At 42.4% G+C, this 13,988-nt stretch overlaps 1 protein-coding gene across 1 annotated transcript in view; it reads left to right on the top strand.

The window, feature by feature from the left end:
• The first annotated feature begins 5,694 nt into the window (after nucleotides 1–5,694).
• The window catches only part of WWC1 (WW and C2 domain containing 1), a 39,856-nt gene continuing 31,562 nt past the window's right edge, over nucleotides 5,695–13,988 (top strand). Inside the window, exons 1-3 of the mRNA XM_009641605.2 lie at nucleotides 5,695–5,729; nucleotides 7,157–7,266; nucleotides 13,071–13,274. Of these exons, the coding sequence (XP_009639900.2) occupies nucleotides 5,695–5,729; nucleotides 7,157–7,266; nucleotides 13,071–13,274 (349 nt within the window). The remainder of the gene's footprint in view (nucleotides 5,730–7,156; nucleotides 7,267–13,070; nucleotides 13,275–13,988) is intronic.

Raw genomic sequence — 13,988 nt, 5'->3', positions numbered from 1 at the left:
GAGCTGTTCTCATCACCTTTTCCTTAAATTGCAGTTGGAGTGGGAATCCAAGGGAGTGTTTCATCGTGCCCAGGTGTGTGGTGACGGGGTGAGGAAAGCTTCACCAGCAAGATCATAAAACAGGGCCTCTTCCCTGCCACACCTCCAGCCTCCAAGGGCAATTCTCCCTGCAGTGAGAGAAGATGCTCCCAGGGAAAATAGTTACTATAGTAACAGATAGCCCCGGTGTGTCTGAGGGCTGGATCACCAAGTTGAGTAATAAGTGTGTGGGAGTCTATTTTTAAAAGCTTTTGTGAGGAGGAGATTGGTGTAGTCCTAGAAAACTTGTCTGCAAAGCGATAGGTTTTTCTACGCTGAAGTTTAAAAATAATCATCGTCTGCCTTGAGAATGAGATGACCTCATTAAAACTAAAGAAGCTTGTATGTCATTGTGTTGAGAGTCCTAGCAATGATTCTTGCAGCAGCCTTCTGAGTTACAGTAGGAGCTCTGCCCATTAACAGGTTCCTCAAACCTCGGACCCACGGGGTTCTTGCATACAGCTACCCCAGTGTTGCAGCTGGAATTGAGGTGCTTTTTGCCTGTTCTTTATCCTGGTCCGTGTAGCACATCCTGGCACATAATAAGCAGTGAGTTTTATTCAAATGAGAAATGAAGAAATGCTGGGAGGGCAGGGAAAGTTGCAGTAAAAGCCATTGAAAATAAAACCTGACTCCAAGCTTCTCCCACAAGATACTGGGTTTAAAAACAATTTGGTTTTGTAAGAGAAAAGGTATGAGTGGAAATACCTGCCAGAACTCAAAATTTTGTTATCTTGCTTGACTTGCCCATGAATCCTGTATGCCTCGTACACTTGCCGCATACCTGCGAGTGCAGGAGGGAAGGGGAGAAATGAACGGAGCTGTTAAGCTGTTAGGTTTTGGTGGCCGATGCTGTAGCTGTAGGAGGAGCTGACACGAAGGTCCTGAGTGATCCAGGTGCTACCTGTGTTCCGCACGCCGTGAGCCACTGCTGTCGGCACAGGGAACTGCAGGAAATCCCCTGGTCTGTAGTTTCACCCATACAGAGCCATGAAGGATTTCGCATAAGGCCATGTGATCTGTACTGAACTGATTAAAATAAGGCTCTGTTGTTTAAATGGCTTTACTGTGCTGGGGGGGTTGAGGAACCCTGCAAACATAGGGATTAAGTGGGTTTACGTACAGCATAGAAGCTTGGCACTCCAGTGTTGGTTTATAGCTGCTGAATGTCTTGGTGGCCCAAGGACATTTGCTGTCAGCACATACGTGTACAGGCACATATGTACTCACAGCTGTGAGCCTGACTAAAAAGCTGTGTGTGGGTTTGCTAGATTACTGTAGGTCACCAATTGGCACTGAAATCCAGTAATTACAAAAATAACATTTCCTGATTTAAGAAGTTCAGAACTGATTTCTGTTACCTTTGTAGTATTAGCTCCAGATTTGTAGGTGGCACAGTTCACCCATCTCCTGCTCTTGTCAGGAACCTCTGTGATCTTAGGGCTGTGTTTAACAAACCTTGTGTCAATCAAAAACTTGTTATACAAGGATTATTTGCCTTCCGTTTCCTGTGTAATGAGGTTTTTGACTGACAGCAGTGGAGTTAAAGACTATAGAAAGGCTTTCTGAATTGGAGATGAGCAAGTTTTCATTTAATAGTGTTTGCACATGGTAACATTGGCTTCCAGTTTTATCTGTGAAAGAAGCTGAAGGTGATAGATCAAAAATTATAAGAAATATAGAAACCCTTCTCATTTTAAAAATGATGTGACTTATAAACTAGAGCTAGGAAGCTAACTTTGTATTTCCTACTGTGGGAGCGGGATTTGAACATCATTTGCTGTACAAATACCCAAGCTATTGGGGGCAAACGTTTCGCAAAGGTGGAAGCGTCTTGGTGCGTTCACTGGGTGGGCAATGGCTTTCCCCTCAGCCTGCCTCTGCCTGAAGACTGTAAGGTACTCTGCAGGTTAGGGAGGCGGATAATGCTGTTATCCTTTGCCTCTGTTATCAGGATTAGTTTCTGAATGGTGTCCTTGACTTGCTGTGCATGGTGGTTGCTGAGGGCACCTGGTTTCCAGGTGTCCTAATGAGCAATTCCACTTGCTCAAGTAAATTTGAATTTCTTGAATGAAATCAAATGAAAAAATAACATATTGAAAACTAAGAAAATATGATGGAAATTGATAAATGCACTAAATGTTCCTAAAAAAATGACCCTGACTAAAACTTAGCTAGTAGGGGAAGGGCAGTCACAGGTAGGATGAACATGAGCTACAGGTGAGTTGATAGGAGATAAACATGTGGGTTGCTTTTTGGTGAGCTAGAAGGCCAGAGTTAGGCTATGACTTACAAATATCTTCTCTAGTTCAAGCTGGTTTCTCTTGTAGGAGCTCCACACCAAGTTTAGCCTCCAGCTTAGAAGTGGATGAAGCATTTCAGGTCTGGCCTAACTGATGCTCTAAAGGGCACCCGAGCAAAGCGAGTGTGTCTGGAAGATGCAGACAAAATCATGTGTCTGAAAGTGTTGTCTGTTAACTAGACTAGTGTGGGTTTAATTAAAAATGCTATACCTACAGACTGTAAGCTTTCTCCTTTGGTTCCCTCTTTGTGACTGGAGATCAGAAGTCAAAGTCAGGATTTTCTGAACTTTTGGGTGCATTGCTTTCTTCTGAAAGCTGGATGAATATATCTGTGGATTTCCCCAATGGGGTTAAGGTGAATGCATTTTGAGTTTACCAGAAGCTTTATTAAGAAATAAAGCAATTGGGGGGGGGGGGGTGGTGGTGGTGGTGGTGTAAGGAATGCATATATCATTTTGTAGGTTTCCTTCCTTTATTTATAAGCGCAGTGGGTGAAAGGGGTCCATTTTCCTAGATTGCTGCTTTGAGTCTAGCTACAGAGAGGACCTATTATATGATAATGTGGTTTGACTGAGTTGATGAGATTTTTGCAAGGCTGCTAGGAAGCTTTGTGAATTGCAAAGGAGATGTTTCAAAAGAAACAGTTCTGCCCTAGCTTTAACTTCCCACATGAAGAAAGAGTCCTGGTTTATGCAGAAATAATACAGTAACTGAATCATGTCTTGCTGTGAGAAAGAAACTTTACCTTTTGCTTGTTTAATCCGTCATGCTACATTGGTGAGTGTGATGGATTTTGGAACCCTTCTGGAAAATTGGTTTATTTCAGTCTTCTTAACAACCCCTAAAATTGTATCTTAAAACAAGGCAATAATATCCTTTTTCTTTTTATGCTTTATTCGTAGTCTGGCTGCACGACATTGCATGTCTTTCATCTGTAATTGTAGCATTGCTTCTTTGATTTGTGCCAGTTTTTCCCACAACAGCAAGAGAAAGGAGTTTAGAAGAGTAAGTAATTTGGTTATGAAGCTGCAGTTATTTGGAGAAATAGCTATATGACATATGTTGTCTGTAATAAATGGAATTACTCTCTGAACTCTAAAACTAATTACCCTTCTATTTGCTCGTTGAACGGCAGATTTCTCCTTTAATGAATACTTAGTCCTCTGTACAACTGGGATAGTCGGCAAGCTTGCGGTCAGCCAGGGAGGACATCACTAGTCCGTGCTTGGTGGTGGATGCTCCTTGTGAGGTATGCTGAAAATACGAATCCCAAAGGTGAAATTATTGTCTGAGCCCTAGTAACTGGCAAGTCTCCAGCTGACTTATGTCATTGCCATAGCAGACCAGTCCTGCCTTGCTTTTTTTCCTCCCTTTTTCCAAAATTCCAACTGAAAGAACTGACTGGATGTAGTTCATGCATTACACTTCATATGGAAAATAGGAATAAGCATCTTTCAGTTGCTTGTTCCTGGCTTCTTATAGAGTCTGTCCGTTTCTGAGCACATCTAGAAGGAATTCAGCTGCTTCTAGCAAAATGGGACTGGACAGAAGCTGAGCAGAAGCTTTATGAGTTTGGTATTAAACTTCGGAGCATCAAAGTTGGCACTACAGTGCCATTCACTGACGAAAGTAGTCCCAAGTCCTGGGGCTGATAGTGCAGCTCAACGCTTTTGATTTTAAACTTAGATGTGATTCTTGAGCAGCATTCTGCTGCATAAAACTCTGTTCAGTGTGTAACAAAAAATTAAGCTACTGAGGTATGTTTTATACCTGCAGCACACCTTTACCTAATATATTTTAAGTAGGGGGTTAATTACTGCCCCATGTTGAGGGATGTTTGCTGGGATCACTCAGCAAAGATGCTGAGCACTGTGGCTGGAACGTGGGAAATGCCTGGTTTCTGGTCTAATCAATCCTTAGGGATGAATGGAAGCTGGTGTACAAGGTTAGAGACTGTGCAAACCCAGGATGAAATGATACCTCTTCTGACAGAGCTCTCTATAGAAGTAGCAAAACAGCAATCATAAAACCAATTCACAGCAGTATTTCGAGTGTTACTTAATCAAATGATGCCCTGGAAAAGACCACTTGGACTTTGTGTGGGCTAGATGGCACGCTCTATCCCTGCTGACTTTAAAAATATTTTTACAAATAAATATATACTAACTTTTCCTCCTTTTCCTTGTTCCAAGTAACATCTAATAAGCATTAAATCTAGGCTTTATCATGGGCTATAGGGTGAAAATTTTTTGCTGATTTTTTTTTTTTTTTTTTTTAATAAACTATGTGGGCATGGGAGAACAATGTCATGCTTATCAGGGCAATCAAATAACTACTACAACACAAGTCCTCAGCAGTTACATTGAAGGATTGTCAAGGTGGTTTTCCTGATGTGTGTTGAAGTTGAGACCAGCCGTAGACAGCTTTTGAATATCAGCTTGATTCTTAAGTAAGTCTCAAGAAAATAGAGGAGACCAGTTCTTGTGGTTGTCTTTTGTTCTGTTTTTTGTAAATGCACGATCATCCTGAAGACACTGAGGTTTTTCTGTGTTTGTTTTGACGGGTTTGAAGGAGAAGGCACTCTCAGGAGCACCCTGAGCCTGCAGGCAGCATCCTGCTCTGCCCAGGGGAGCCCAGCTGCGGCCGTGCCCGGCCGTGCGGCACAGTGGAGGCGCTGGGGCAGCCAGGGCAGGGCAAGCTGTGATTCCTGTTACCTGCCCTGTCCTCCCAGTGTGCCTGTGCTCCTCTGAGGGATGAGAGCAGGTCCTCTGGGGTCTGGTGTTTAGCGCTGCTCCTTCCCTCTTCTCTACCTCTCCTGCTTCCACTTGCTTTTATTTAATGTCAGCAGTTCAGTTTTCAGAGAGGTGAAAATTCTAACCCTAGTCTTTAAGTTAAAATTGCTGACACATTTGCAGCAGCACTTTCATCTGCGTTATCTCCAGATCGTTGCTTGTATCTGACCTTGCTCTGCATTTTTACCCTTGTGCATCTTTGACTTGATCAACTCGGAGGAGCACATGCTGAATACTCTTGAGCTGAGGAAACAGCTTGATCCACAGGGAAAAACGTGATAAGGGATAGCAATCAGAAGTACTGAGATTCTATCTTACTTTCAGGTAATCTCCATTTTCTATACAAACAGGCTTTTGGTACACAGTCTAGATTAAGAACAGTAAAAATAAACCTTTCAGTGAAACGTCATTGAGAAAGTTTCATGGTCTATGTTGTGAAGCTCTTGAGTCCTTTTTGCTCTGCAGAGCTTTAAATTAAATTGAACTTTTCTGAGAAAATAGTGATTCAAGCACTGTTTCAGATGGCAAAGGTGTTGAAAGCGAAATGCAGCAGCGGGTAAGTAGAGATCTTGGTTGCTCACATAGCTTTTACAGAAATGTGTCCACCTTGTTCTTACTATGTACCAGGCTTCCATGTTTTGAGGCGGGAATTATGTTAGTCATTAGATGTTGATTTTGCATTGAACCTCTTATGGTTGGAGGCTTTTTCCTAAAATTCCCCTTTGCACTAATGATTGACTGTAAGATGTTAATATGAGGCTACCAGTTGGTATACTCAGATGTGCTCAAAACTTTATAAAACTCTTTATCTGACTGCCAGCCCTGCTGAATTACCTTTGGATATGAAAGACTTTCTGCAAACCTGTTCGGTCTCTTACAGTGGGTTGGAAAATTGCTTTCTTAACCACCTTACCTTCCTGTGGCACGCCACTTGGGTGCGGCAGAGGTTGGTATGGTTCCATTGCTGCTTTTTGACCGAGTTGCCCTTAGTATGTGCAGCATAACTGCTAGAGAGGGGCTGCGGTGGTTTATGGTGTGTCCTGTGCTTTCTGCCTGAAGGGCTCTTCTGGTAAGTCTGACTTGCAGGCCCCAGCACGAAGTCACGGCTCCCTTTCCAGATGGGCCATGTGCGATGCCTTGGGCTTGTGTGATGGATCTGTGGGCCTGTGACAGCTGGGTATGAGCTACCTGCCTTAGTTCTTCCTGGCTTGTGCCTACCTGCGGTGGTGCACTTGGTTAGTTTTGTTGGTGCAAGCTGAACCTCGATAGGTCAGAGTTGAAGGGAGGGAAGCAGCGTGTTTTCAGTGACTAAAATTTGTGGGATCACTTAAAGAGTGGGGACGCCAAGCTTTGGGTTTAGCCATACAAGCCTTCAGACTTGCTGGATGTGGTCTCTAATAGAAAAACTCATTGGAGCAGTATTGCGGAAATGCTTCCCCATTTGGATGGAGTGGGTTACACATTGTCGTGATACTGAGAAACTAATCTAGTTTGTCATTAATGAAACAGAACATATTGCAATGCAAATGAGTGGAGTTGCATGACAAGTGGTCCCACAGTCCTCAGCACTTGCTATTGATTGTGCAACCTTAATTATTCATGCTATGCAAATTGCATTTCTCATCTTGCTCCTTCTTGTCTACATATTTTTGATACAGGCCTTGCCTGCAAACAGTCTTGTTCTTTCAGTTGAGAGGCGAGGATTGTTTCTGGCAAAGTTCTTAATGTTCTTTTGTTGAGCGAGTACTGGCTGAGCTGGGCAAGGCTCGGGAGCTCTGTCAGAATGAATTCATCTTGCTGTAACTTCAGCTGAAGAAAGGGAAGAGTTTCTGGACTATGATAAGAACAAAAGCTTTAAAATAGTTTTCAACTTTCTTTGTTTTCTATACTGAAGCCCTTTGGTACTTGTTTTCTGGTCAGTTGTTTGGAATAGACATGTGGGAATGTTCTTTTATTCATCCTAAATATTATTTTGCATTTCAGGTATACTAAACCACTAACCTTTGCAGACTGCATTAGTGATGAATTGCCGTTAGGATGGGAAGAAGCTTATGACCCTCAGGTTGGAGTTTATTACATAGACCACAACACCAGTAAGTGACATGTTATTGTATTTTTACAGAGTGATTGTTCTGTGCCTGTGCTAAAATACACTGAACACAAAACCACAAAATAGCTAACAGCATGCTTTAGAGTAGATGAGATCTGCAGCTCGTGAAATCAAATCCTGTCCTCTATTGTACAAGTTACTTTCCTCTCTAAAACAGGAATTTGAGGCCTTTTGGTTTTCAGTCTCCAAATCAGCAGTCACACTCAAGCTGATATTATGGACACACCTCTGTAAGATTTGGCTCTACCGAGGAGTCCAACTAGGTAGCAATGATCTGGAGTTTGTTCTTAGTCTGGAATTTGTCCTTGTGGCAAGACCATCGGAAACAGTGCAAAGGTCCTGCGTTTATTCCCCTGGCAGGGATAGACTGAAAGAGCTCCCTGAGCTGCAGCGGTTCGCAGTGCCTTTACTGGAGGGGAGGAAATTCTCAAGTGGGCTTGGGATATCCTGAGAGGGTGTAAGTTGGAAAAGAGTTAAGTTCAGGCTTGTGGCTTTTTTATTCTGTATCCTCGAACTCAGCCACTGCTTACTGTCTCTGTTAGATTGCTTGATAGACCAGAAGTGTTAAACTTTATAAGCTCATTTGAATTATAAGAAAATACAGAACTTGATATATCATTACAGACGTTTCTAGGAGATTTATATGGGGTTGTGCTAGGATAAATCACCTGAAAAAAGCAATAAACAAAATAAAATAAATCAGTGACTTTGGTTCACTTTACAGAGCAGCTCCAATTGCACTCCAGAAGTTCACAACAGAACCATGCCCAGGCCCTTCTGGGGGTGTTTGTAACTCATGCAAAGAGAAAAACTTCTACAAGACAAAAGTGCCTTGAAGTTTTTTGGGGGTTTTGGTGTAGTTGTTTTTTGGTTGTGGGTTTGTTTGTTTATTCTTTTTAAATCTGCTTCTAGCACTTCAACTGAGAACTTCGGCAATTTTTTTTCAGCAGGTTACAGATTTTTTTTTGTAAATGTGAAAGTCACTTTGGCTTTTCTCTTTGCTATCTTCACACCCTTCCCTTTTTTAGAAAAGTCACATTTTCACCTGGACTGAGGCTGTACCTTCCAGGTTTTAGCATCCTTGTTATTAAAAATGCAGAATGAAAAAAAGCCTATCCTCAAAAAGCGCTAACTCCCCTCTGCAAAGGTCAAACGTCTCCAGATGTGACAAATATTTTTACAGAGCTTATGTCATCCCAGTATCACAGTATTTACATATCTTTAAATGGCCTTATCCTAACTATTTTTCTGTGAGGTGGGGGATCTTGATTTTTCCTTTTACAGGAAAGGATAGTGGGGAAGAAAGGGTAGACAAGCATACAGGATCACGCAAGGGAGATCTGCAAGGGACAGAACTGGACAAACTTTGCTTGAGAAGGTCCTAGATTGAAAGACACAGACTGGGATCTCCTATAGCTCTGTAAGACCATGTCCTGTGTCCTTTTCACTTCATCAGAAAAGGTTGCTTTTCAAAGACGGTCTGAATCTTAATGCTTTTACCAGACTCACTTGGGTGCTGACCACGCTTTCAAAAGGAGTAAGAGCTGAGTTTAGAAGTCTTGTTAAGACTTCTTTTTACCTCTTTCTCAGTGATTTAATGTTTTCATGACTGTGGAAGACAAGGGAGAAGGGCCTGGGCAAGCTCTCCAGAGGAGTCAAAAGTACGGTTGGAGTTCTCTTCCCTTCTGTGGTGGTTGGAGGTTTGCTGTATCAGGTGCTGGGATGTGAGAGGTGCCTACCAGGGTGCTCAAGGCCCAGAGGCAGGGGCATGCCACCTTCCCGTGCCCCTGAAGGGCTTTGCTATGTTAGGCAGCAGTGTTGGATTAAGAGGTTCCTGCCAATTCAGTTTTACCTGTACAATGCTTTTGGGGAAGCTGTTTCTTCCTTGTCCTTTCCTAGTGAAACATCTGTGGGGCTTGGTGGTTTTTCCCTTGGATCAGTTTCCTCTGGTTTACCAGGCAGTGACACGGACTGTTGCAGTAGATGTAAGCATGGTGGAATGCCGTGGGAGCTGGCATTGTCCCCAAAAGAAATAATCTTCAGCCCACCTTCTGAAGTGAACATCAGGGTCACCCCTGACCACGGGGAAAAACTTGGCTCAAGTAAAATGAGAGGATGTTTCCAAGAGTCTCTTATTTGTCCCCTCTGAACTTTCTCTTCAGTTTGAGATGTGTTTTTATCTTCTCATTTGTCATCTCCTCCTATCCACACTGGAGGAAGCTGAGTGCTTATTGTCGCTGTGGCCCATCCTGGCCAAAAGTGGGACACTAACTTACTCCACTGGCATTTGCCTAAACAGGGATGGCTAGCTGTGATCCTGGGGGGACACAGTTCAGGTAAAGGAAAAAAACCCTTGAGCTGAAGCCTGCTGTGGGACATAGAAGCTTGTTGGATCTCCTGAGTGTTTCAGCTAGCAAAAACTGCAACATGTAGGTGGGACAAATCAAACATGATCTTAGTTGTATGTTTGAGTTGGCACCAGGTGAATGCGCAAAGACCTGGTTGCAGGTCTTAGCCCTATGTGGTCTGGGGCAGTTACCCCTGGTCTGTGCTACTCGGAAGCACCACAGCCTTCAAGGGCGTGCAGAGGAGGCTTCAAACCATGCTGACACCTGCTTAATATTAGTTGCTCTTAAAAAGTTTTACTTCTATGGGATGCCAGAAGCTTGACCTAGAATTTCAATTAAAAGGTTAAAAAGAAGAGAAACAAAATTGTGACCCTATTTCTTATGCCAGCTCTAATCCAAATCATGATAAACCATATCTACTTACCTTCAGCTAATCAAGAGGCTCATCTTTGTGGTTTATGTTGAAGTATCCTCTGGAGAACATCCAAAACTTTCTTCCTCTCCAAGGTCTCTTGCAGATTTGCTATGCAGGAAGGAACCATCATCAGAGGGTATGAAGGGGATGGAGGCACGTTGGTTCTTGCTGCACACTTGAAGTATTTGAGACTAATTATCAGAAACAAGCCCAAGGACAGACCTAAATTAAATCTAAAGCCAGGAGGCATTAAAAAAAAGTGAGATGGAGAGAAGGTTAGAAGTGTTCTCTGAGGCAAAATAAATACAGTTAAATTTAATTGAGTACCCAGAATATTCCTAGTACAGTATTAATGCATAGCCCTCAGTGTCTCTCTCTGGGAGAACTTCTTTGGAATTTGATTTGCACAAAGAAACAATGATTTTCTTGCCCGATGCTGTTAAGTATAGTAAGCATAGCATAGTAAGACTACGTTCTTCAAACATGAAACAACCAGATTTATTTATTACAAGCTCAACATTAAGTTAAAAATTCACAAGACAACAAATGATGTAATAGCCTGCATTTCTGTAGGCCTTTCATCTGACTTGGGAATGTATTTTGTGTTTCTCAGTAGCTGGGACAGAATCAGGAGCCCTTGGTGAACATTTTCGTAGATTGTTATTACATGTTTGAAAATCAAAGCTCAAAACTGCAATCAAGGGGATACAGTTGGTGCCGTGATTACAGAAAAGGTTGAGGTGAATATTTAGAAAACTGGGCACAAAGCAGTTTCAGAACATAAGTGTTGTCCATCCTCTCCATGAGCTGGCTGCCAAGCGTTCACTTTGTCAGGTGATGTGTGTGTTTGGGGCAGTATCAGTGTTTCATCACTTAATGGAGGTGTTCAGGATGATGCAGATTTTTATAGTCTTCCTCCTGGTTGCTTGTAATGGAGGGATTTGCCTGCAGCAGCTTCCACCACCCTTCTTGCGATTATAGGAAGAATGGGCTGCTAGCTTAAGGCAAAACTGGAAATAACCATGCTTGAAGAAGCCATAGGTACAGGTAGACTTACGACCCAGTGTCCTGAATTAGACTTCAAGAGTCGTGGGTACTTTGCCAACATACTCATTAAACTTGAAATTAGGAGTAGTGAGTCATTGTTTCTGGTGCTTGTTCATACGGTTTGGTCCGGGGAAGCTGCGTGCGTGGGAATGTGGGGGGTAGCTCTCCAGGTAACTTGCAGCAGACTGTCCCCTTCTGGTTCAACTATGGAGTAAAGGCATTAACTCCATCTGGGTGTGGGTAATGGCTATCTGGCAAATGGGGTCGGGGGCCAAGAATAGAGACAGGAAGCCTGGGGTGTTCAGACTCTTTCAGTTGATACACTGCTGTGCCTTCCTGACTCTTCTTCTGCTCCCTCTCAGAGAGACCACAGTGCTGTCTGGGAGGGCACCAGTAGCTGCTTTTTCCTCAGGTTATTTCGGGGCAGTTTTTCAGGTCCAGGCTTAGCTTTAACATTACGTCAGCTGAAATGTTGCTTCTGCAAGCAGGACCTGTAAAGGACCTTTTGTTGAAATGCTTCTACAAACTGTACTGTTAAGTTTCTTAAAAGTATTTTTTTAATCATCTTTTGCCAGCTTCTTTGCTATGTAACTTGAAATACCATGTGTTCTTTCGGGTCTTGAGATACTGTTAAAACCAGTTATTGCTGGAGTATCCTGTTAATTTTCTCCACAGCATGATCATGGACAGCTTGCGAAAATGGTTGAGTGTCCATCCCTTGGGTAAAATCCTTTATTTCTCATTCTGCTCCTAGGATTGTTGTCAAACTGTTCTCTTCCCTACATCCTGTGTATTGCAGTGTTAGTCTTACACCTGACTCATTTAAGAACTGCTTATACCTTCCACCATGGCAGCTTTTCCTAAATATTTAAAGAGGCTTTTAAGATATGCAGATTAGATTCCTACTGATAGTTTCAAGCAGCTCCTTTTTATTAATTATTCATTATGTGGTAACTAGGCATCCTTATTCAAGCACAGTAGTTTAGACAGTTTAGAGCACTTAGTCAACTGAATAGTGGAACCTGTTCCAAGCAAGAACATATAATAGCCTTGAAAGAGAAATTAAAAATATTTTGGACACTTCTTCACAAAACTGAGACAAATACTGACAATAAATTTGCCTAATTAGTATTAGGACTAGCTGCGTGTCTGTGACCTTTTGCCTTTTTCATGATTAGAAACCTGAAAAGAGATGTATTGGTTGTGTTGGGGTAACAGAGATGGAAGTGATGTAGCTGTTCATGACTGCGTTGCCTATGTTACCAAAAAATATTTTCCTTAAACTCCGCCTCCTGTATTCTGCAGTGATTTACTGCTGTTGCCTACTTTCAGTGAAAGAAGTGTTTACTCCCCCTCTGAGATGCTGTTTATATAATGCCATTTGAGATGCTTTCATGAATACATTCTGTGATTTAATGAGTCTTTATTTTTACTTACCTATGGAATCTGAGTGAGAAGGTTTTCTTTCCCCTTTTCAACAAAAGCCACTTGGCAGCCAAAGAGGATGGGCAGAGTTGTAATTGCTTTCATGTTGTCAGATGCAGTATAACGCAGTCATGTGGCAATGATGTTTTCTGAAAGTTTTTTATCAGTGAAGTAGTAGAGGTTTAATAGAAATGTTCTAAAGCAGTTACAATGGAGATAAGTCTAACAGTCAGTGTCAGTATCTTAGAGCCTGTGTGTGCTTATGCTTGTGTGGATGTTTTAAGGGGCAGAGCCAGGATGGCTCAGCAGCAGAGTTGGAGAGTTGTACGATGATTTTGTCACAAATTGTTCTATGCAGTGATTCAGCGTGGCAGGGCTCATTGGATTCCAGTGGTCCCCTCCTAAGAAAAAAGGAAAATGTCCTTACTCTACTTTTTTATTAAGGGATGGGGCAAGGGGCTATTTTAAAATACTGCCATAAATAGTGGAGCTTCTCCAGGCAGCAGTACTAACCTGCTTTCCATTGATCTTGCCTCCTGTTTTTTCTCTAAGAAACTACACAGATAGAAGACCCTCGTGTGCAATGGCGGCGGGAGCAGGAACATATGCTGAAAGACTATCTTGTCCTGGCCCAGGAGGCGATTGCTGCACAGAAGGAGATCTATCAAGTGAAACAGCAGAGGCTTGAATTGGCCCAGCAAGAATATCGGCAGCTGCATGATGTTTGGGAGCACAAACTGGGCTCTCAGACCAGCTGTGAGTAGCTAGTGAACTCTTACCTGGTGACTTTTTCAGTCATGAACCCACTAGGACAGTAAAATGCTTGAAGCGCATCCTCTGATAAAGCACTGGGATGTGTTATGCCATGTCACTCTCCACATTTGCTCAGTTTGTCTCAAAAGCAATAGCTGTCTAGCATCTATTTGGTAAAGGATAATTGTTATTAAACACTCTGCGGTTGGCTCAGTCACTGGAGTCAGTGTGCAGATTTTCATTATAGGCTTCAATAAATGTGAAAAAGAGTGGTGGTTGGCTCAACGGGAAAAAATGAAGTTATATGGTATTTTCCTTGATTCTCCTGTCCAAAGTATAGAAACAGGGCAAGAAGGCTCAACTTGGTTAGTGTTCCTAGGCCCTTTTGGAGTTTAACATCCCAGGTAGTTGAGTGACTGTCTCGGGGAGCTAAGGGTCTGTATTTTATGCCATGTAAAAGCTAACATTGATGGATTATCTCTCTGTGCATGAAGAACGTTGTTCTGTGCTCCATATTCTTTGTCACACAGAAAATACCAATACCTTCAAGAGTTGGTGCAGAAATGTTTATAGAAGGCCAAATTTATTCCTTATTGTTAACTGGTTAGGAGCTGAAAGATATCCAGAGGAGGATTTATTTCCTGCAAGTCTTCTACAATTTTTTTTTTTTACAGTCCTTAGAATGGCAAACATTTTATGTTTTTGCTAGCCACATCA

The sequence above is a fragment of the Egretta garzetta genome, unplaced genomic scaffold (assembly GCF_000687185.1).
Source record: "Egretta garzetta isolate BGI_Z169 unplaced genomic scaffold, ASM68718v1 scaffold97, whole genome shotgun sequence".
Taxonomy (NCBI): domain Eukaryota; kingdom Metazoa; phylum Chordata; class Aves; order Pelecaniformes; family Ardeidae; genus Egretta; species Egretta garzetta.
The sequence above is the reverse complement of the archived record's forward strand: the minus strand, read 5'-3'. Positions and strand labels throughout refer to the sequence as shown.